Genomic DNA, 20,197 nt, shown 5'->3' on the forward strand with positions numbered 1-20,197 from the left:
CTCCAATCTCTTCTTTTAAGCTTCTCCTTAAAGCCCACTTCTCTACCAAGCATTCGGTCATGTTCCCTAATCTCAGTGTTTACAATTGGTAAATCTTGTACAATAAGCCAAGAACTAGCATTTCTGTAACTCTTTTAATCAGATCCCATCTAAGGTGAGGGAGATATTTTCACTGAATAGCATAATCAGCCTGTGAAAGTTGAAGGTTAACAGTGAGAGGGTTAATAATAAATTATTAGGTCCCGCGTGGGACTGGAATAACTAAGTCTAAGTTAGGAATAATGAATTGAGGAGCTGGACTGATGGAGCTGCGTTCATTTCCTGCTAGCAATACCTTAACTTAAGCCATGTATGCAGTTGTTTTCCTCAAGGGTGTCGAATGAATAAATGCGCATGCATTAAGCACTAGCTAGATGACAATTTAAACTTGCTGCTTCTCTATTTTAATTTGGATTCCAGGGAATTGGCATTAAATCCTGCTCCCTCTGATTTGGAGGAATGAAGACAATGAAGCTGGCTTCCAATGGTGGTTTCATGGGATCTGATTAAAGGGGTTACAGAAATGCAAGTTCTTGGCTTTTTGTACAAGATTTCTCAATTGTTAACACCGAGATTAGGGAAGATGGCCACATGCTTGGTAGAGGAGTGGGTTTTAAAGAGAAGCTTAAAAGAATAGATTGGGGAGTCAATTCCAGAGCTCAGGACTGTAGCCCATTAATAGTTGTTTCTCTTTCCACACGGAGTGGTGTGCAAGGCAGACTTTCCAGGTTGTTCTTGGAACCGGTCTCCAAGGGCTTATAGCTTGAGGGGCACCACTCCAAATCAAGGAAGGTTGACCAGGAGTCACTCCTGCTCTTACGGCCAGCCATTGGCATCTTCCTCAGCCTCCAGTGGGATTCCAATCTGGAGCTTTCTTAGAAATGGAAAATGAAAATCGCTTGTCATGAGTAGGCTTCGAATTAAGTTACTGTGAACCGCCCCTAGTCGCCACATTCTGGCGCCTGTTCGGGGAGGCTTGCCTTGGTCTGCTTTCAAAGCCAGTGATTTAGCCCAGTGAGCTAAACACAGAGGCAGGCACACTGTCCATTAATAAAGGAGGATTGAAATTGGGGATTTGAAAGAATGGTTGGAGTGGGTTAGGGTTCTGGGAACCGGATGAGAATTTTAAAATTAAACCATTGCTTAACCTGGTGCTACTCTTGGAACAGGAGCAGACGAGTGGGCAAGACTGAAGACAATCCACAAAGACTTGGAGGAGCAGTGTGTATAGAGAAAGTTTTGGTAGAAAAGTTTGAAATATTAAATGAGTGCTTGTTGTTCCTGCTCCAAAGGTCAAGATCTTTCCCTCTTTCGTGTGTTTGGAAGAGTAGAAATTAGATAAATTTCTGACCTTTTTGTTTTGATCTTTAGGGTTATGACAAACAAGTTGCTACTGGGTATCATCATCATTTTGGAAGTGGCGATTCTGGCAGCTGTTGTATATTTCAAGTTCTTCCGCAAACATTAATTTTAAATGGACATGCATGTAGTCTGTAGTTTCAATGCCCTGAACTCTGCTTCAGTGCTTCCTATGAAGCTCAGGTTTCTGGCTCAAGAACAGTGTTGAAAGATGAGACATGGAGGATGTGTATTAAAGTACTTTTATTGCTGAACCATTCCATTCTTCATCACGTACTTAACCTGGTTAGACGACTTCCCTGTGGTTTGATGGGTCTTGCAGCTGATGAAGTATCTTTGAGCAAAATGAAGAAACTTAACAAATCAAGTTGCATTTGATCAGTCTCTTAAAACTTTGCTAATAACTACATTGTAGTAATGTGCACAACTTTTAATAAAGTCATTTGATATTTAACAAATGTCCTATAAGTTATTTCTATCTGGAGGGAAAATTTAATATACATTATTAACAGTACACAGATTTATCCCTCCAACAATCTTAAAGGATTTTTATGCAAACAAGCACAAAGCTTCTTAAAGTTCTCATGATTCCCTGGCCTAGAAAAAAAGCTGTTTTGATGGCTTATTCAAATTTATCTCCAGCTAATTGAATAGGGAAATTATCCTATACTTCACAATGGAATGTATAGGAAAATGTGGCTGTTGCCCACATTACCTTATGAATAAAGTGGGATATAGATGAAGGGTTGAGAACACTGTGTCCCAAAGATAAAGTGTATGTGAAACAAAGTACTATTCCTTTAAAATTTCAGTTCTGGAATATGAATTTGTACTGCTTCCTTTCTTCAACAAAAGGTCCTAAAGCCGTAGCGTCTGTTCATTTGTAGCATATGTTGAACTGGGTGTCGGTAGTTCATCACATTTGCCATGGGATCCTTCACGGGCCTGTCCCAAAGAAAAGGAGATGACATCCACTGCAATGTTTACTGTTGCATTAAGTTCCTCATCTGAAGCTGCAAGCTTGGGGTTAACTTCTACCAGATCCATTGCAGACAGCATTCCTGTACGAGAGAAAAAGGTTAAAAGTTACTGCACGCGAACAGCTAGTTTAAGAAAAGTCATTTCATCTCGAGCAACACCACAAAACCGGTTGTGCTAAATTGTAGTTTTTTTTCATAAAGCCCGATAGGTAAAGTTAGGATAATCAAGAATTGCTTTTGGCCATTTGTTTCATACCCGTGTTATGTATTTCCTCTGCAATATACATTCCTTCCCTGTAAGTTAGTCCTCCTATCACTGGAGTGCCAGTTGCAGGAGCTAAAGATGGGTCAATAGCATCGACATCAAAACTCAGGTGCACTGGTCTTTTCTGTCTGAAAAACAATATTCCAAATTAGGCTTGCATACCTACGGATGTAACAATTGCTAATCTATGCTTTTAGGATTTAAAATATTTTAAACATATTATGTTTGCCCACATAGGCTGGATTTTGTCCTGCATTTCCAGATCAGTCAATATTCCAAATGAAAATGAAAATAGCTTGTCACAAGTAGGCTTCAAATGAAGTTTGTGAAAAGCCCCTAGTTGCCACATTCCAGCACCTGTTTGGGGAGGCTGGAACGGGAATTGAACCATGCTGCTGGCCTGCCTTAGTCTGCTTTAAAAGCCAGCTCCTTAGTCCTGTGCTGACATTACCAAGGTGAGCTTATCAATTCAGGTTCTTATGCTGTCCCAACATCTAGAATGCAGGCAAACTACTACTCATCTATAATGAATCTGTCAATGAAACTGCATAATGGGTTAGAAAGTGATTCAGCAAAATTCTGCTCTCCAAGGTCTACTCAGGTTTATAATCTACATACATGGCAATGTGTTACAAATTGCCCTACAGCAAGATAAAATAGCTGGTCCTTGGAGGCGACCATAAGCAATTATCTCATTTTTCACCGGAATAACAATACTACATTTTATTCTTCTGTTCAAACCTACTTTCCAATTAGATGATCAAACGTTCTTTCCATTACTTTCCTTATTCCGAGTTGATCCACCTCTTTCATAGAGAAGTATCGGATGCCAAAGTTTTTCAGGATGTAACTGTTGGGAAGGAACAAATATTTTCAATTAAAGAAAAACTTTGCCAAATTGAATAGCTAAATGCCTGTCGAGTCAAAGTTGTGGATTTACGGCTACTTTAGGGCTTACGTACAGTCTAGGCACCAATGCCTAGAGTCTATATTGTCACAATGTCATATCTGTTTAGATGGACAGAAGATGTGAAGAAAAGGATTGTGCACTAAATGTCTAGGTCAAATCACAGATGAAAAATTGATTTGCTATTATGCAGCTTGATTTTCAAAGATTTTAGTACTTCCAAATTAATATGTTGTGAAGCACTTGGGAGTATCTCAAGTGCTTCATTATATACAGCAGGAATATCAACTGATATGGAAATAGGACTGATATGGAAATGCAGGAAAAGATCAAGCCTGTGTGGGCAAACATGATTTGTTTAAATATATTTTAAAATGCTGAATTATACATTTTATAGAATCTGGTTTGTCCTGTATATCAAAATTGAAGCGGTGGATTTAAATAAGGAACTTGGGTGTTAACATATATTAAAAGTAATAGGTTGTATACGTGGCAAGGTAAAGCTTGATCAATGATGATATTTCATTAGCTGCCTAAAGCAGAACGGTGTTGGTCTGTTAAGATAGTAGTACTAAAACTGAAAAACAGAATGTTCTTACTATTCAGCAGGATCAACATCCCGTAGTCCAATGTAAACCAAGTCCTTGGCGGAGATGCAAGGAGTGACCCAAGAAAATCCAGGAAGTGGTGGTATCTTTAAAAAAAAAAGTCATTTCTAATATGGGCAGCAAGTTTACACTGGTTAAATGCAGTTAGGGCAAATATTGCTAGGACATTTGAGATTTATCAAGACAAATGAGTTGACAAGATTCAAATATAAAATGTTACCTTGTCTTGGAGCTCTCTTATAAGGAATGACACTGGCTGTCCATGTAGATTACCAGACATTGAAGTAAGAGGTGTGTTTAGATCACAATGCGCATCCACCCATATGACACATAAATCAGGTCGCTGCTGTGCATGCCCATGAACCGAACCAATTCCTAAACTGGATATTTATGATAAAGATAAAAAAGGTTATGAGCACACTACAAAACATTAGCACTGTGCAGGAGAGAAAAACAACATTTCCAGATTTAACCAGCATTCAATTTCTCCACAAAATTCAATGCAATTTGAAATCAATTTGTTTTCAGACCTATACTAAATTAGAATTGCTGTTGGTGAACTCACCTGTGGTCTCCTCCAAGCATAATGCTTAGGTGGCCATCACCAACTGCTCGGCTGACTGCTTCAGTTAATGACTGGTTGGCCAAACCCACTGTTCTTGGGTGGTGGACAATGTTGTTATACGGCGTATCATTTGGTACAGTGGTGAAACTCAGGTCTCCATAGTCGTACACTTTACAGCCTGAAAATGAAGTACTTAATGAATTTTTGGAAATGTATCAGTCTACATTGGAAATGGCAATTCAGGGCAGCACGGTGGCACAGTGGTTAGCATTGCTGCCTACGGCGCTGAGGACCCGGGTTCGAATCCCGGCCCTGGGTCACTCTGTGTGGAGTTTGCACATTCTCCCAGTGTCTGCGTGGGTTTCACCCCCACAACCCAAAGATGTGCAGGTTAGGTGGATTGGCCACGCTAAATTGCCCCTTAATTGGAAAAAATAATTGGGTACTCTAAATTATTTTTTTTTTTTTAAAAAGAAAAAAAGAAATGGCAATTCAGTAACTTGCAGGAAGTACCAGGTGTCCATTTCAAAGTATGTATAGCTGCTGTGCTGGATACTGTAAGAAGTCTTACAACACCAGGTTAAAGTCCAACACGTTTGTTTCAAACACTAGCTTTCAGAGCACTGCTCCTTCCTCAGGTGAATGAAGAGGTATGTTCCAGAAACATAGACAAAGTCAAAGATGCCAGACAATGCTTAGAATGCGAGCATTTGCAGGTAATTAAATCTTTACAGATGCAGAATAGGGGTAACCCCAGGTTACAGATGTGTGAATTGTCTCAAGCCAGGACAGTTGGTAGGATTTTGCAAGCCCAGGCCAGATGGGGGATGAATGTAATGCAACATGAATCCCAGGTCCCAGTTGAGGCCGCATTAATGAGTGCGGAAATTGGTTATAAGTTTCTGCTCAGCAATTCTGCGTTGTTGCGCGTCTTGAAGGCCGCCTTGGAGAACGCTTACCCGGAAATCAGAGACTGAATGCCCTTGACTGCTGAAGTGTTCTGTTGTCTACCTTATACGCTGCAGGAAAGGATGTCCCAAAGCGTGGTACATTGGAGAGACCATGCAGACGCTGCGACAACGAATGAATGGACATTGCGCGACAATCACCAGGCAGGAATGTTCCCTTCCAGTCAGGGAACACTTCAGCAAAGGGCATTCAGCCTCTGATCTCGGGTAGGCGTTTTCCAAGGCGGCCTTCAGGACGCGCGACAACGCAGAATCGCTGAGCAGAAACTTATAGCCAAGTTCCGCAGACGAGTGCGGCCTCAACTGGGACCTGGGATTCATGTTGCATTACATTCATCCCCCACCATCTGGCCTGGGCTTGCAAAATCCTACCAACTGTCCTGGCTTGAGACAATTCACACCTCTTTAACCTGGGGTTACCCCTATCTCTGCATCTGTAAAGATTTAATTACCTGCAAATGCTCACATTCTAAGCATTGTCTGGCATCTTTGACTTTGTCTATATACGTTTCTGGAACATACCTCTTCATTCACCAAGGAGCAGTGCTCCGAAAGCTACTGTTTGAAACCAACCTGTTGGACTTTAACCTGGTGTTGTAAGACTTCTTACTGTGCTCACCCCAGTCCAACGCCAGCATCTCCACATCAGTGCTGGATACTAGCTGACTACCTGTTTAAATCTGATCACCTACCTACCTGTTTCAATCTGATTATCTACAAGGCATTTTGTCATCAGCTTTAACTGGAATGCAGGAGGAATGAGAAAATAAAAAGTCTTTTACACTTTAGTGAACTGTGCCTTGAAGGACCAGAGGCATTTGTTTTTGATTGGGAAGAGATTAAAATTCCATTCCTATTAGTCATCTAAACTAGGGACCCACCCACTTCTCCTATGCCAAGTGGTTACAGGTATCAGAAGCCTGAACACATAGAACATACAGTGCAGGAAGCCATTCAGCCCATTGAGTCTGCACCAACCCACTTAAGCCCTCACTTCCACCCTATCCCCGTAACCCAATAACCCCTCCTAACCTTTTTGGTCACTAAGGGCAATTTATCATGGCCAATCCACCTAACCTGCACGTCTTTGGACTGTGGGAGGAAACTAGAGCACCAGAGCTATCCACTTGTGCTACCATGCTGCTCACAACTAATTATAAATCTACCTAATATATTGCCATTGCCAGTCGAATCACAGATGTACACAGGGTGGCTTGCCTCTTCTATTCAATCATGTTAGGTATCAAACTGTCAACACAAGCATATATTCCCATCATTAGTCTTCAGTTGTTACCTTTCAGCAACTTGACTTTCATAAGTCAGGTTAAAGAAATCATTAAGCAAACCCAAGGATGTTGGGGTTTTTAAAACCCAGAAGACACATGGTTGCAGATTTTAAAAATCCAATTAAGGAGCAATTTACTGTGGCCAATCCGCCTATCGTGCGCATCTTTTGAGTTGTAGGGGTGAGACCCACGCAAGACGCTGGTCCGGTAAGAATGTGCAAATTCTACACTGAGTGACCTGGGGCCTGGATCAAAACCGGGTCCTCAGCACCACGAGGCAACTGTGCAAACACCATGCCACTGTGCCGTCCCCAGATTTAAGTTAAATGTTTTTAATTACTCTTTCATGGAATGTGGCAGGGCCATTTGTTGCCCCTCCCCAAATGCCCTCGAAGGCATCTTGAACCACTGCAGTCTGTGATGTAGACACACCCACAGTGATGCTTGAAGGAGTTACGGGATTCTGACCCAGCCCAGTGAAGAAATTATGACATTTTCAAGCCAAGATGGAATGTAGCTTGGCGGACAACTTAACAGGTGGCAGCCTTTTTATCCTGGTGCTCTAGTCTGAAATGGCAGACGTAGTGGGTTTCAAAGATGCTGTTGAAGGTGCCCTGGAAAATTTCTGCAGTGCATCTTGATACAGTATACACTGTTGTCATTGTGTACTGGTGGTGGTGGGAGTGAATATTTATGATGATGGCCCGGGTGCTGATCAAATGAGCTGCTTTATCCTGGATGGCGTTTGAGCTTCTTGAGTGTTGTTGGAGCTGCACTCATCCAGGTAAGTGAAGAGTATTTCATCACAATTCTGACTGTCTTGGGAATCAGGGTTACTCGTCACAGAATGCCCAGGTCTTGACCTGCTCGTGTATCACAGTATTTATATAGCTGGTCCAGTAAGACTCTGTTCAACAGCAATTCCCAGGACAAAGGAGTTTCAGTGATGATAATGTTATTCAACGCCAAGGGGAGCAGGTTAGTCTCCTGCTGGAGATGGTCATTTCCTGGCATTGGAGGCACAAATGTTACTTGCCCAAGCCTAAACATTGCCTAGGTCTTGATGCATATAGGCATTGACTGCTTTAGTATTAGAGGAGTCTCGAACATAGGCTAATTATCTCAAGGCAGTTCCAACTGATTTACTATAGGGGGTTACTTTAATTTTTAAGTAAAAATGCCAAGAAAGGCAAAAGTTGATTAAATGAATGGGAAAGCAGCCTATGGTCATCTGGGACTATGGTGACTTTACCTTTATCTCAGATTGGTGATCCTCTGTCAGAACTGACAGTTTACAGCATTCTTCACATTCAGAAGGCGACAATTTAAGATCCGAACCTCTTTTTTTTTCTCAGGTCATTCTGCTTCTCACATTTACACCCCCTAGACTATTTTGCTTACTCCTTCCATTATTCTCCTTTATGCTTTGGACCATCAACCCAAAGCATTTAAATATCACTCCTGCCTTCCAGTTTGTTCTCTTCCCATCACAATCCCCAACTGTACAGTTTTCAAGCACTCCATTGCGGAGGAGACACTACTAACTGAGCTACCCCTTCCACAGCTGTCACTGGACCTGCTCAGGGTTGCCACTCCTTCACAAGAAATGGAGTAGACCATCTGACCCCATTCAGCCTGCTCTTTGAATACAATATGGCATATCTTGGGCTTGGGCTCCACTCTCCCACTACACCTCTCGATTCCCCGAGACACCAAAATTCTGTCTGTCCCAGCCTTCACAACCCTCTGGGGCAAATAATTCCAAAGATTCACAACCTTCCCGTACCAGCCTCCCCGGACAGGCGCCGGAATGTGGCAACTAGGGGCTTTTCACAGTAACTTCATTGAAGCCTACTTGTGACAATAAGCGATTTTCATTTCATTTCTGACTGAAGTAATTTCTCATCTCAAATTTAAACAATCGACTTCTTCTTCCGACACCATGTTTTACATTTCACAACAAGCAAAAGCAATCCTATTGTCTTCTCGATCATTGTAACTTGGTCCTCTGATGCTACAGATATAAGCTTTTCCCATGCAGGATCCGAAAATCTTAGCATGATTGCCTCAAACATGTACACTTTTTGCTACATATAAATTGCTGCTCTCCCAGTAAGAGGATGTGGTCAGGTAAAATAGTGACAACATGAAAATATCAGGGAAGTCCAACATATTGGAATGTTTTTGGCTGGTTATGCAACTATTAAACATGCAAGCTTCTTGAAGGCAGGGTCAGTTTGGTTGTGTTAATAGAACTCGTGCTTTTTAAGATGTTGATGAGCATAGCAAAGCTACAAACGGATGTTTACACCAGACAAGCTGGTAACAATGGGAAATAAACCACAAAGGGTCTGAATGTGATAGAGGTTCAAATGAGGAGTCAAGTTGTGAACTTTGCATTTACATTCTAACAGGTATTCTCAAAATGAAGGTAAACATCTGAAAAGGTTAGCTCAGATAAAGGAAGATCAAAAGGGAAAAGCTGTACATCAGAAGTATTTAACATATGTTAAGGGTGGTTGTTTGAAACCTCAGCCAAAAGCAGGACAGTTGTTTTAAAGCCCAGCAAACTGTGTCTGTAAAGAAAGCCTGCCTTAAAGCCAGTTGTTTTGTTCCTCCTCAGAAGCAACCCCAAAGAATGAAAACTGCATGGTGTGGTAACAGCTACTGGATTTTAAGAAAAGTTTTAAAAATCTACAATATGTTGTGGTTCAGAAAGTATTAGCTCTGAAGGTAGTGAAATTAAAGGTGTTTGGAATTGGGTCAAGTGTTAGCATATAACCATTAGATAAGTGTACTTCAAGGTGACTTTATTGTTCTTTATTTTGTTTAAAAAACATTTATCTTATTTAAAATAATCACAAAAGTCTGAGACATCAATAACTGGTTTTCAAATCTTTCCTCATTGTATATAAAATCACATAATATAGTGGAGGGCTATTCCTTTCTGGGATTTGGAATAACCCGCGCAGCCAAGTGCTTAACAATGTTGAATCAAATACAAGAAGTCAATTTCAATACCATATCTGACCCCTTCCCAGTGGCAGAATTTCTATCCAACTTAAAAACAAGCTCGAAATATGTTTCAGCTTTCCATCATAGGTAGAGTTTTGTGGTGGCTATCATAGAATCCCAACAGTGCAGGAGGCCATTCAGCCCATCGAGTCTGCACTGACCCTCAAAGAACACCCTACCTAGGCCCCATCCCCGTAACCCCATCTAGGGGCAATTTAGCATAGCCAATCCACCTAACCTACGCATCTTTGGACTGTGGGAGTAAACCAGAGTACCCGGAGGAAACCTATTCAGACACGGGAAGAATGTGCAAACTCCACACAGACAGTGACCCGAGGTAGTGTTGAACCCGGGTCACTGCACCATCATGCCATGCTAACACACTTCCAATTCTATGAGGTTCACTGTATGCACCGGTCTCTTATGCAGCACCTTGTCAAAGCCTTTTGGAAAGCTAAACACACTACATCTGTAGGTTCCCTCTAACTTCTCCCCCTGTTACACTCAAAGAATTCAAGCAAATATGTCAAACCTTTCATAAAACCATGTTAACTAGCTTTGATTATATTCAGCTGTCGTAAATGATTGGCTTTTTTTGATTACTGACTCCAGCATCTTCTCAATAATAGATGTTAAAGTAACAAGCCTATAGATCCCTGCTTTTTGCCTTTCCCCCTTTTTGAACAAGGGAGTCACGTTGGTGGTTTTCCAATCTTCCGGTACTCTCCCTGGAATTTAGTGAGTTACGAAAAATTTCACCCAATGGGTCCACTACCTCTGCAGCCACTTTGTGCAGTTTACTGCCTACTGGTTTCAGAGTTTGTCTTCATAATACATCCTTTGTCATTGGAATTTCTGCAAGTTCATAGAATCCCTACAGTGCAGGGGGCCATTTGGCCCATCAGCCCTCTGAAAGAGCATCCCAACTCGATCCACTCTATCCCGTAATCCCATCTAACCTTTGGACACTAAAGGGCAATTTAGCATGGCCACTCCATCTAAACTGCACATCCCTGGACTGTGGGAGGAAACCAATTAACAATCAACCATTTAAAAATTCAAATTCCAAATTGTAAATTCTCAATACATCTAATACTAAGCGGGAGGAAAACAAGCAGCAATCAAGAACTAACAGTTTGAAGGGGGATAGAATGAATAAGCAGGTTGTAAATGACAAGTGGACAAAAGGTTTCAGACCAGGTTGGTCCCTGGAACACTGTTTGCAGACCGGAGGTACAATTACTCTTTCACAGCCGTCAGCTAAAATCCAAACAAAGCAGCTAGAGTTCACAACAGCAATTGGCTCACTGCATTTCCTAATCTGATCTTCTTGCCCACATACTTTTGAGATTGACACTGCAAAAATTAAACAAAAACCTGGGGTGGGGAACAGTCATCCCTTGGTTCATTCTCCATTGCAATGCCCTGCCCAAATTCGACTCGCTTGGTTTGAATTTTAAAAAATGTTTGCCACGTTAACTGTTCCCTGGGGCATTCTCCATGGCAACAACTTCTACCAATCAGAGTTAATTTTCCAACTGGTCAGCATCCGTTACTCGTGCATTATAAATCATGGTTCCCTGAGATTTGGTATTCTTGAGATTCGTTTTTTCTTAAATTTAGAGTATCCAATTATTTTTTCCAATTAAGGGGCAATTTAGCGTGACCAATCGACCTTCCCTGCAGATCTTTTGGGTCGTGGGGGTGAGACCTACACAGACATGGAGAGAATGTGCAAATTCCACACGGGCAGTGACCCAGGGCTGGGATCGAATATTCTTGCGATTCTGTCCTGATTGAGTGCAAGGTGAAACGTTTTGGCAGCAAGTCTCTTTTCTCCCCAGCAAAAATTGGAGAATGTTTTCATCTGTAGATCCATAACCAGCATCAGAGGGAAAAAGCACCATAAAAATACAATTAGGAATGTTTCTGCGATATCAAACCACAAATCTCTCAGCCAACACAATCTCAATCCTTTTCTCCCAGAGGTACTGTCTAGTTACAGACAGAGAGAAAAAAGGTCTTTCCTATTGCAGGGGGAATCTTACATTTTGGACAAAGAAGACAAGAGCTGCCCATGAAAAATGTTTACCAGCTTTACAATTGCAGGGACAGGAGAATAAACAGGAAATGTTTCTTAGTTATTTAACCACAGTCAGAACAATGCAAATTGTGATGTTACTGATGCTATAGGCATAGTCAAGGGAGCCAGAGCCCATGAAGCTCCATCTAGTCATGAAAGCGTGTAGGTGCAGGCATGACCTGCAGAACAGGGATGCCCAAATAAGGGAGCATGACATGCACAGTAAATGTAATATTAGTAGTTAATGAGGGTTTAAATATTAACATTTCCCTTTGTCAGATGTCTTTGATCCAAAGTTATCAGCAACCATTAGGGGGCACTTGCTACCAGGTTCCTTGGGCACCATTTACTATTCTTTCTTCCCCACCTTTTTCTGCTTAGTGGAAAAACTGTTTTGAGGCCATCTCAACTGAGTTCAAAGGAGATAAGGAATATATTGCAGAATGGGTAAAAACAGAGGATTCAAAAAGTAGAAAATCAGAAGTCTGTTGGTACTCTAATCTTGTAGCTAAAATTCCTCACCTCTAGAACTATTCTGTTAATCTCATCTGTACCCTAAAGGTCCCACACATCCTTTCTAAAGTGCGGTGACCAGAAGGTTTAGCATAACTGGTTTGCTTGCTCTGAAACTCAAGGTCCCTACACTTTGCTAATTACCTTGGATCCTTCCTGTCCTTGCACACACAAAGTGTGCCATGAAATCTATATTGCCTCTCCCTAACCTTCTACTGTAAAGTGTAGCAAGTTCCATCTTGTCTGTCCATATTTTTTTAGGGGCAATTTCGTGTGGCCAATCCACCTACCTGCACATCTTTGGGTTGTGGGGTAAGATGCACGCAGACACGGGGAGAATGTGCAAATTCCAAACGGACAGTGACCTGGGGCCAGGATCGGACCCGGGTCCTCAGCGACATAGGCAGCAGTGCTAACCACCACCACCGTGCTGCCCACATGTCTGGTCATAATCAACTGATACAATCCTCACTGTTTGCCACACTTCCAAGTCTGGTATCGTCAAGTTTTAAAGTTTGACTGGGAATTTGTGCATCATTTGGAGGGTTTGTCAAAGACAGTCATGGCTTGGTAGCATTTGGTAACCCCCACATACGGAGGCTGACCCCATTTCTACAAAGAAAAAGTCACCAGAAGAATCTAGAAAAAGGGGCCACAACGGAACCACAAGACTATTCAGAGTTGTAAGTGGTGACAGGAGAAGGAATTAGCATTAGATGTGCTTATGTTTGGATGACTACAAGCACAAAGCATGAAAGAGGGCAGAACACATGAGAAACTAGGAAAACAACTAGGAAAAAGACTGTGACCATAGGAAAAAGACAGTGTGACCAGAGGGAGAGAATGGTATAGCAAATCTTCATTAAAAAATTGAATATCTGGTATTGGTTCAAAAACAAAGGCAGGTGTTACTCCAGTTTGGATTGCTATATTATTATTAGTGATGCAATGTCATTATTATTTATATCACAATCTTGTTAAATGCAGTAAAATTTGGTTCCAAGTTTTTTAAAAAACTTATGTGCAGGATCATCAAATCTAAAACTAGCAAAACCTAGACAAAATAAAGTAAAAAGAGGTTGGTCACACGCATGTGCAGAAACAAAATGTTTTCTATATACAATACAGACAACACTTTTGACCAACTGTTTCATTTGCTACATACATCAATCTCTGCTGTTTGTAGCTACTCCTGCCAGGAGATCTGCTGACTTGATGGTCACACTATTCTGTTTATCACAATCCTCGTCTGCAAACGCTTTGCGATGTCAGTCTTCCAACTACGCCAAGGCCCCTCTAGATCTCTGTAGCTTTTCAGCTCTGATGAAATGGCTGAAATTTCTTTTCAGCATGTCACTTTTTTTTTAAAGTTTATTTTTTATCTTGCAAATTTCAACCTCTTTCATTTGTCTTATGGTCTATATGTGGAATTTTAAACACACGTCTTAGCATCCACATTTCCAAGACCTCGATTTTCTCCTACAATAATATTTTCCAGGTTTCTGACAGTTTTGCTACACGGTTAGTTACACTTACTTCATCGTCTCACGATTACTTTTGGCATTTTAAAATAAAATTTAAAGTACCCAATCCTTTTTTTTTCCAATTAAGGGGCAATTTAGCTCAGCCAAATCATCTACCCTGCACATCTTTGGGTTATGGAGTGAGACCTACACAAACACAGGGAGAATGTGCAAACTCCACACTGGCAGTGACCTGGGGCTGGGATTGAACCCGGGTCCTCAGGGCTGTGAGGCAGCAGTGCTAACCACTGCGCCACTGCGCCACCCCAACTTTATCCTTCTAATTTCAGCAAATTAAGTTCGACAAAAACAAATGGCAGTTAGAAGGAGTACATTAGAAGAAACTAGAGTTTCATACTGAAACAAGATGCCAATCTCCACCTTAATCTTGCCGTTGCTATTGTTGGGAGGTAGCATGGGGGCCGGTTTAGCTCACTTGGTTTGACAGCTGGTTTGTGATGCAGAGCAAGGACAACAGCACAGGTTCAATTCATGTACCAGCTGAGGTTATTCATGAAGATCCCACCTTCTCAACCTTGCCCCTCGTCTGAGGTGTGATGAATCTCAGGTTAAATCACCACCAGTCAGCTCTCTACTCAAAAGGGGAGAGCAGCCTATGGTCATCTGGGACTATGGCGACTTTCGTTAACAAACCAAAAGAAAATAAGAATAATAGAAATGCCACTATGTTTTCATTGATGTGCACTGAGCTTAAAAGGAGCTCCTCTCCAAATTAGCAGTGTTAACTTACAAACCAGTCAGTGTAGTAATGCCATATCTTTTATTATTTTGCACCTCACAATATCTTTTTATTGCAACATCCAATGTCGAGTCACAATAACTGTTCCTTCATTAAATGACTATACATTGCTTCAGCACCTCACAACTTCAAGGGTTATGCTAAAGCTGTTTAGATCTGATCAAGTTCTTTAGGGAAGGAAATCTGCCATCCTTAACTGGTCTGGCCTACATGTGACCCCAGATCCACAAGAATGTGGTTGATTCATTTTAGAGGGCAGTTAGGGATGGGCAATAAACGCTGGTCCAGCCAGTGAAGCAAATTAAAAATAAAATACAAGCACCTGAAGTTTGTCCGTGTTGTGGAAAATAAGCAGCAAGACCCCCAGAAACAGCAATGTGATAATGACTATGCATTTTAATTACTTTTTATTCGTTCACGAAATGTGGGAGTCACTGGCTGGGCCAACATTTATTGCCCGGAGGAAATTTAAGCGTCGACCACATTGCTGTGGATCTGGAGGCACACAGTAGGCCAGACCAGCTAAGGATGACAGATTTCCTTCCCAAAAAGAACATGAGTGAACTAGATGTGTTTCTATGATAAATCGACAATGGTTGCATGGTCACCTTTAGACGTTTAATTCCAGAGTTTTATGGAATTCAAATTTCACTATCTGCCGTGGCGCGATTCGAACCCGGGTCATAGATCATAGAATTTACAGTGCAGAAGGAGGCCATTCGGCCCATCGAGTCTGCACCAGCTCCTGGAAAGAGCACCCTACCCAAGGTTAACACCTCCACCCTCTCCCCATAACCCAGTAACCCCACCCAACACTAAGGGCAATTTATCATGGCCAATCCACCTAACCTGCACATCTTTGGACTGTGGGAGGAAACCGGAGCACCCGGAGGAAACCCACGCACACACGGGGAGGATGTGCAGACTCCGCACAGACAGTGACCTAGGCCAGAATCGAACCTGGGACCCTGGAGCTGTTAAGCGACTGTGCTATCCACAATGCTACCGTGCTGCCCAAGGGTCCCCACAGCATGACTCAGGGTTTCTCGATTATTAGTCCAGCGTCAATACCACTACACCACTGCCTCCCCCAAAATAAGTGGTGTTGTTGGGAGGGGGCGGTGGTAAACATTGGTCAAGACTCGATGGGCCGAATGGCTTCCTTCTGCACTGTAAATTCGAAATTCTATGAAAAGACACCAGGGACTAAATGATAACAAGATCACTTGCATCCCATGTAGGAGGCAGGCTGGGCATTAGTTTAATGCTTCATCCAAGAGGTGGCACATCACAGTTTTTGAGAGAGTGTCCACAGGGATTTAGTGCTCAAGTTCCTGGGGCTGGAATTTGAACCACTTGCTCCTGACTCTTATTTACCATTGTAGCCCCAGGGGTAATTCAGTCATTTGTAGGCCATTCAAATCTGTTAGTTTTCTGTTCCTTTTCCAACAGAAAAAATTTTTCTTCGAAGAAAAAAAAAAGTACACAAAAAACGTAAGCAAATTTATTGCAAATGCAAGGGCAAGTATGGGAAAGCACTCCAGAAGCGTTCACTTTTCAGTTGGGTGTCTTATGCCAAAAGAGAAACCAGAAATTTAAAAGTCAATTCTTTCTCAGATACACAGGTGGGACAAGTGCAGTTCCCAGCATTTGGCTCCATGACGCAGGCTGCTTTTGGAGGAAGGAGCATAGCTGATTTGTAACCGAGGAAAGGGGAGAAATCCTCAGTACTGGCTCCCAATTGTTAAGAGCAACACCGTTTACAAACAAACAAAAAATAACCGTCCTGACTCTCACAACATTAGATAACCATGTGGTGGAAAGTCTTACTCATAGGAAGTTAAAGGGGAAGGGGAGGGGGCGGAAAGAGTGGAAGTTATTAACAGTACCTGTTTAATTTATATATTAAAAAAACACATCAGAAATTTTATATATTAAAAAAACACATCAGAAATTTGATAATCCAACAATGGTGGGGGGGGGGGGGGGGGGGGGCGGGGAGAGTACGGTTATGTTTTTTTAAATAAAGGTCATGCAGCAGGTTTCCTTAAATTGTGGGAGAATTTGAAAAGAGGGAGAGCTGAACACATTCATGCAGATTTGAAGCACTCGTGCTGGCTCTTTGCCCGCCGAGGCCAGAGTGGCAGCCCAGCAGCCAGTGATGGGAGTCCCGGCCGCCCTGAGCAACACCCCCCTCCGAGCCGCCACACACACACACTCACCCAGACCCGATAGCCTCTCCGCCAGGCCGGCGTCCCGGATTACTCGCGGCCCACCTTCGACTCCCCGCCGTTTCTGACAAAACAGAAACATTTTTTGTCTTAACTCCCCAAAAACAGGCCAGGGAAATCAATCATTTGCAAAATAATTTAAATACAATGCCAGTCCAGCATGCACTAGATTTGAATAGATAATTGCAACAAAGCTACAGGCGATTAAAAAAAATATATATAATGCAAACTAGCTACCTGGCCGTAGGAGAATGGAGCTCCTATTATTCCCACTGAATGCACCAATCGTCTCTGCTTGGGGAACCAGCCCAGCCGTTTCTGCAGGAGCTCCGTAAACCCTCTCTGTAAAGACATGTCTCCAGTTTAACAGCGAGCAGCGTGAGCTCCTCTTATACATGCACATCGCCATCCCTTCCAATTGGCTCGCTCCGAGCTTTGAAGGGCGGAACTTACACAGCGGAAAAAAAAGTGTAAGAGGAGACATCCAGGCAACATAAACGCTGGACGATTTAAAAATATCCTCCAATTTATAACGTTCTTGCTGTGTGGACAAACTTCTCACAAACTCAAAGCAGACTGAAGGCGATCTCCCTGCAGTTTCCTTCCTTGTAGGATTGTGGTTCCACAAATGGCGAGTACACTCTGATAACTTGACATTATTCATGTGTGAGGGTCATCAGGCTGTTGGATCTTGGGAACTTCAGAGCAACACCTCAGTGTGACCTGCAGTTGGCACTTGGGGACGCCAACCCTGTAGGATTGGGATGGAGTCTCCGGGAATTGAAGATCAATCTCCAGCACACTGCTGTGTGCAACCCTGGAGAGAAATCATCCGGACATTAAGAAAATATGTTTTTTGGGGCTAACTTTCTTTGAACATTTTACCATTTTATACAAATTTTGAAAAATAAGGCCAAATGGCTGTTTAGCTGACAGTAAAGCATCATTCAATTGGATAATGAGTTTTCTTGTTTTCCAATTGGGCAAGAAGGCAATGCTCACAAGGATGGCCAACTCATTTCTGCAGCACAGGGGCAAGTCATGTGATGAAACCTCTAGGAAAACATTTAAACACAGTTGGCAGTGCTAATTGTACCCTGTAGATTACCCTAATTGATGAACATAGACTGAATTTGAGATATTGCCTGCGTAGCTGTGCTCAAGGCACCATGGCATGATGTGGATGGAGATGCCGGCGTTGGACTGGGGTGGGCACAGTAATAAGTCTGACAACATCAGGTTAAAGTCCAACAGATTTAGTTGGAATCACTAGCTCTCGGAGCATAGCTCTTCATCTCAGGGTGGTACTAGGGCGGAGAATTGCCCGGCTGAGAAGTCCTGGCCAGCTAACTGGCAGAAGCTTGAGGCCAAAGTCACCGCTCGCTCAACCCACTGGACGGGACTGCTATGAGCGCTGTCTTACAGGGGCGAGTGCTCGTCATAAACCAGCCTCCATGTTGTGGTACTGGCTGGTCACTTTGACCTCTCCCCCGCCTTTGTCTTAAAACTCCGGAGAATGCTTGTGGGACAAGAAACTGCACTGGGTCGCTGCTGAGGTTCTGAATCTGTCGCTTACGGAGAGCAGTCGCACCCAGGTAGCGACCTTCTGCCTTCAGACCCTGAAGCAATACCTCTATGATGAGCCCCCTCCATGATGGCGTGCCCTGGCGACAAATTCTTCTGCCCAGGCACATGGCCTAAACTATGACCTGCAGCTCCTGTTCATTGATATGTGGGGCCTTCGTTACTCCCTACAGGCGCTGCCCGTAATTTACCAGGACCTAGTTAAAGTTTGGAACATGGTCGCCTCGCGCCGCAGCTCTCCCCCTGTCAGGAATAGTGGCTCACGTCGGGAGCCGCTGGTCAGGAATCCGCACCTCCACCAGTACCATTTCAAGTAGCTGGTGGAGGGGAGGGCTGTGGCTGCTGGTGTGTCCAGGGTCAGGGAGTGCTGGGTGGCGAAGGAGTGGGTTGAATGATGCACCGCGAATTGGCACGCCGAGTGGCTGTCCAGCTCACAGCCAATGCCATCTATGACCTCTAAACAGTCATGCTCGGACCTGACAGCACTCGCAGTCTCAAGGACGCACAGATGTGTGGTGGAGTCCCATCTGAACGGACTCCGGCTCAACGGAATACCACAATGTCCCGGAACCTCCCTCGGGAGCTAAAGCCCCACGACCCCAGCCACCTCGCACTGCACAGAGGGATTTCCTGTATGGGCTGCTGTAGCATATCTTCCACCTCTTTGCCTTCGCCCATTGTCTGGACACGCCTTGGTGCGACTTGTTGGCATCCGGCGGCTAAGGTCCCCACTGGAGCTCCCTCTACCCCTCCTCCTGAATCTTGGGGACCTAGGGTGGATAGTGTTGCATGCAGCAGTGCCTGCAATTACCATTTGCACTGGTTCACAGACTCCCCTGGTACCTGCTTCTTTTGCAGACTAGTTGTGTGCGTGGACCATGTCTATGTTACCTGTTGTAGACTGCATCCCTATTCTGGTTTTGTGTCTAACCTTTTACTAATGTTTTCTTTACACTTCAATCCCATGCTCCTGAACTGCGGGCGACCGGTGCAGAGAGGGACGGAAAGGAGGAGGACCTCCTCGTGAACCTGATCCTGGGCCGTGCAAAACTTTCCATTAGCAGGTCCAGGTAGCAGGTGAGCAAGGGAGCCGTCCAGACCGACTGTCTGCCTCTCTTTTGTGGCCTCCTTCACAGCCGGGTGTCTCTGGAGAGGGAGCATGCGATGTCCACCGGCACCATTAGGGCCTTCCATGCCCTGTGGGTGGCACATGGTCTGGGGTGCTTTACACACCCTTTGAGGTTTAAAAAAAAAAAATTTTTTTGAGTACCCAGTTATTTTTTTTCCCAGTTAAGGGGCAATTTAGCATGACCAATTCAACTACCCTGCACATCTTTGTGTTGTAGGGGCGAAACCCACCCAGACACGGGGAGATTGTGCAAACTCCACATGGACAGTGACCCGAGGCCGGGATTGAACCTGGGTCCTCAGCACCCTAGGTAGTAGTGCTAACCACTGCCCCACCATGCCGCCCCTGCTTTGAGGTGTTTTAAGCTATCATTGCTCTTTGT

General features: G+C 43.4%; 2 protein-coding genes across 2 annotated transcripts in view; one reads left to right on the forward strand and one right to left on the reverse strand.

The window, feature by feature from the left end:
• vti1b (vesicle transport through interaction with t-SNAREs 1B) overlaps nucleotides 1–1,856 on the forward strand; it is a 12,777-nt gene extending 10,921 nt beyond the window's left edge. The window contains exon 6 of the mRNA XM_038785648.1: nucleotides 1,411–1,856. Coding sequence (XP_038641576.1) covers nucleotides 1,411–1,507 — 97 coding nt within the window. The 3' untranslated portion in view covers nucleotides 1,508–1,856. The remainder of the gene's footprint in view (nucleotides 1–1,410) is intronic.
• Nucleotides 1,625–17,499, reverse strand: arg2 (arginase 2). The gene is made up of 8 exons (XM_038785622.1): nucleotides 17,340–17,499; nucleotides 17,094–17,166; nucleotides 4,724–4,901; nucleotides 4,379–4,538; nucleotides 4,150–4,244; nucleotides 3,389–3,493; nucleotides 2,635–2,771; nucleotides 1,625–2,459 (listed from the first exon to the last, which is right to left on the reverse strand). The coding sequence occupies exons 1-8, from the start codon at nucleotides 17,454–17,456 to the stop codon at nucleotides 2,257–2,259; spliced, it is 1,068 nt and encodes a 355-aa protein (XP_038641550.1). The 5' UTR covers nucleotides 17,457–17,499; the 3' UTR covers nucleotides 1,625–2,256.
• Between the last annotated feature and the right edge of the window lie 2,698 nt (nucleotides 17,500–20,197).

This window comes from Scyliorhinus canicula, chromosome 2 (genome assembly GCF_902713615.1).
Source record: "Scyliorhinus canicula chromosome 2, sScyCan1.1, whole genome shotgun sequence".
NCBI lineage: Eukaryota > Metazoa > Chordata > Chondrichthyes > Carcharhiniformes > Scyliorhinidae > Scyliorhinus > Scyliorhinus canicula.

Coding starts and splice junctions, on each gene's coding strand:
- arg2 (XM_038785622.1), bottom strand. CDS start 17,456: ATGTCTTTACAGAGAGGGTTTACGGAGCTCCTGCAGAAACGGCTGGGC. Junction 17,167..17,339: donor CTCCATTCTCCTACGGCCAG/GTAGCTAGTTTG, acceptor CTGTTTTGTCAG/AAACGGCGGGGAGTCGAAGG. Junction 4,539..4,723: donor ATGCTTGGAGGAGACCACAG/GTGAGTTCACCA, acceptor ATAAATATCCAG/TTTAGGAATTGGTTCGGTTC.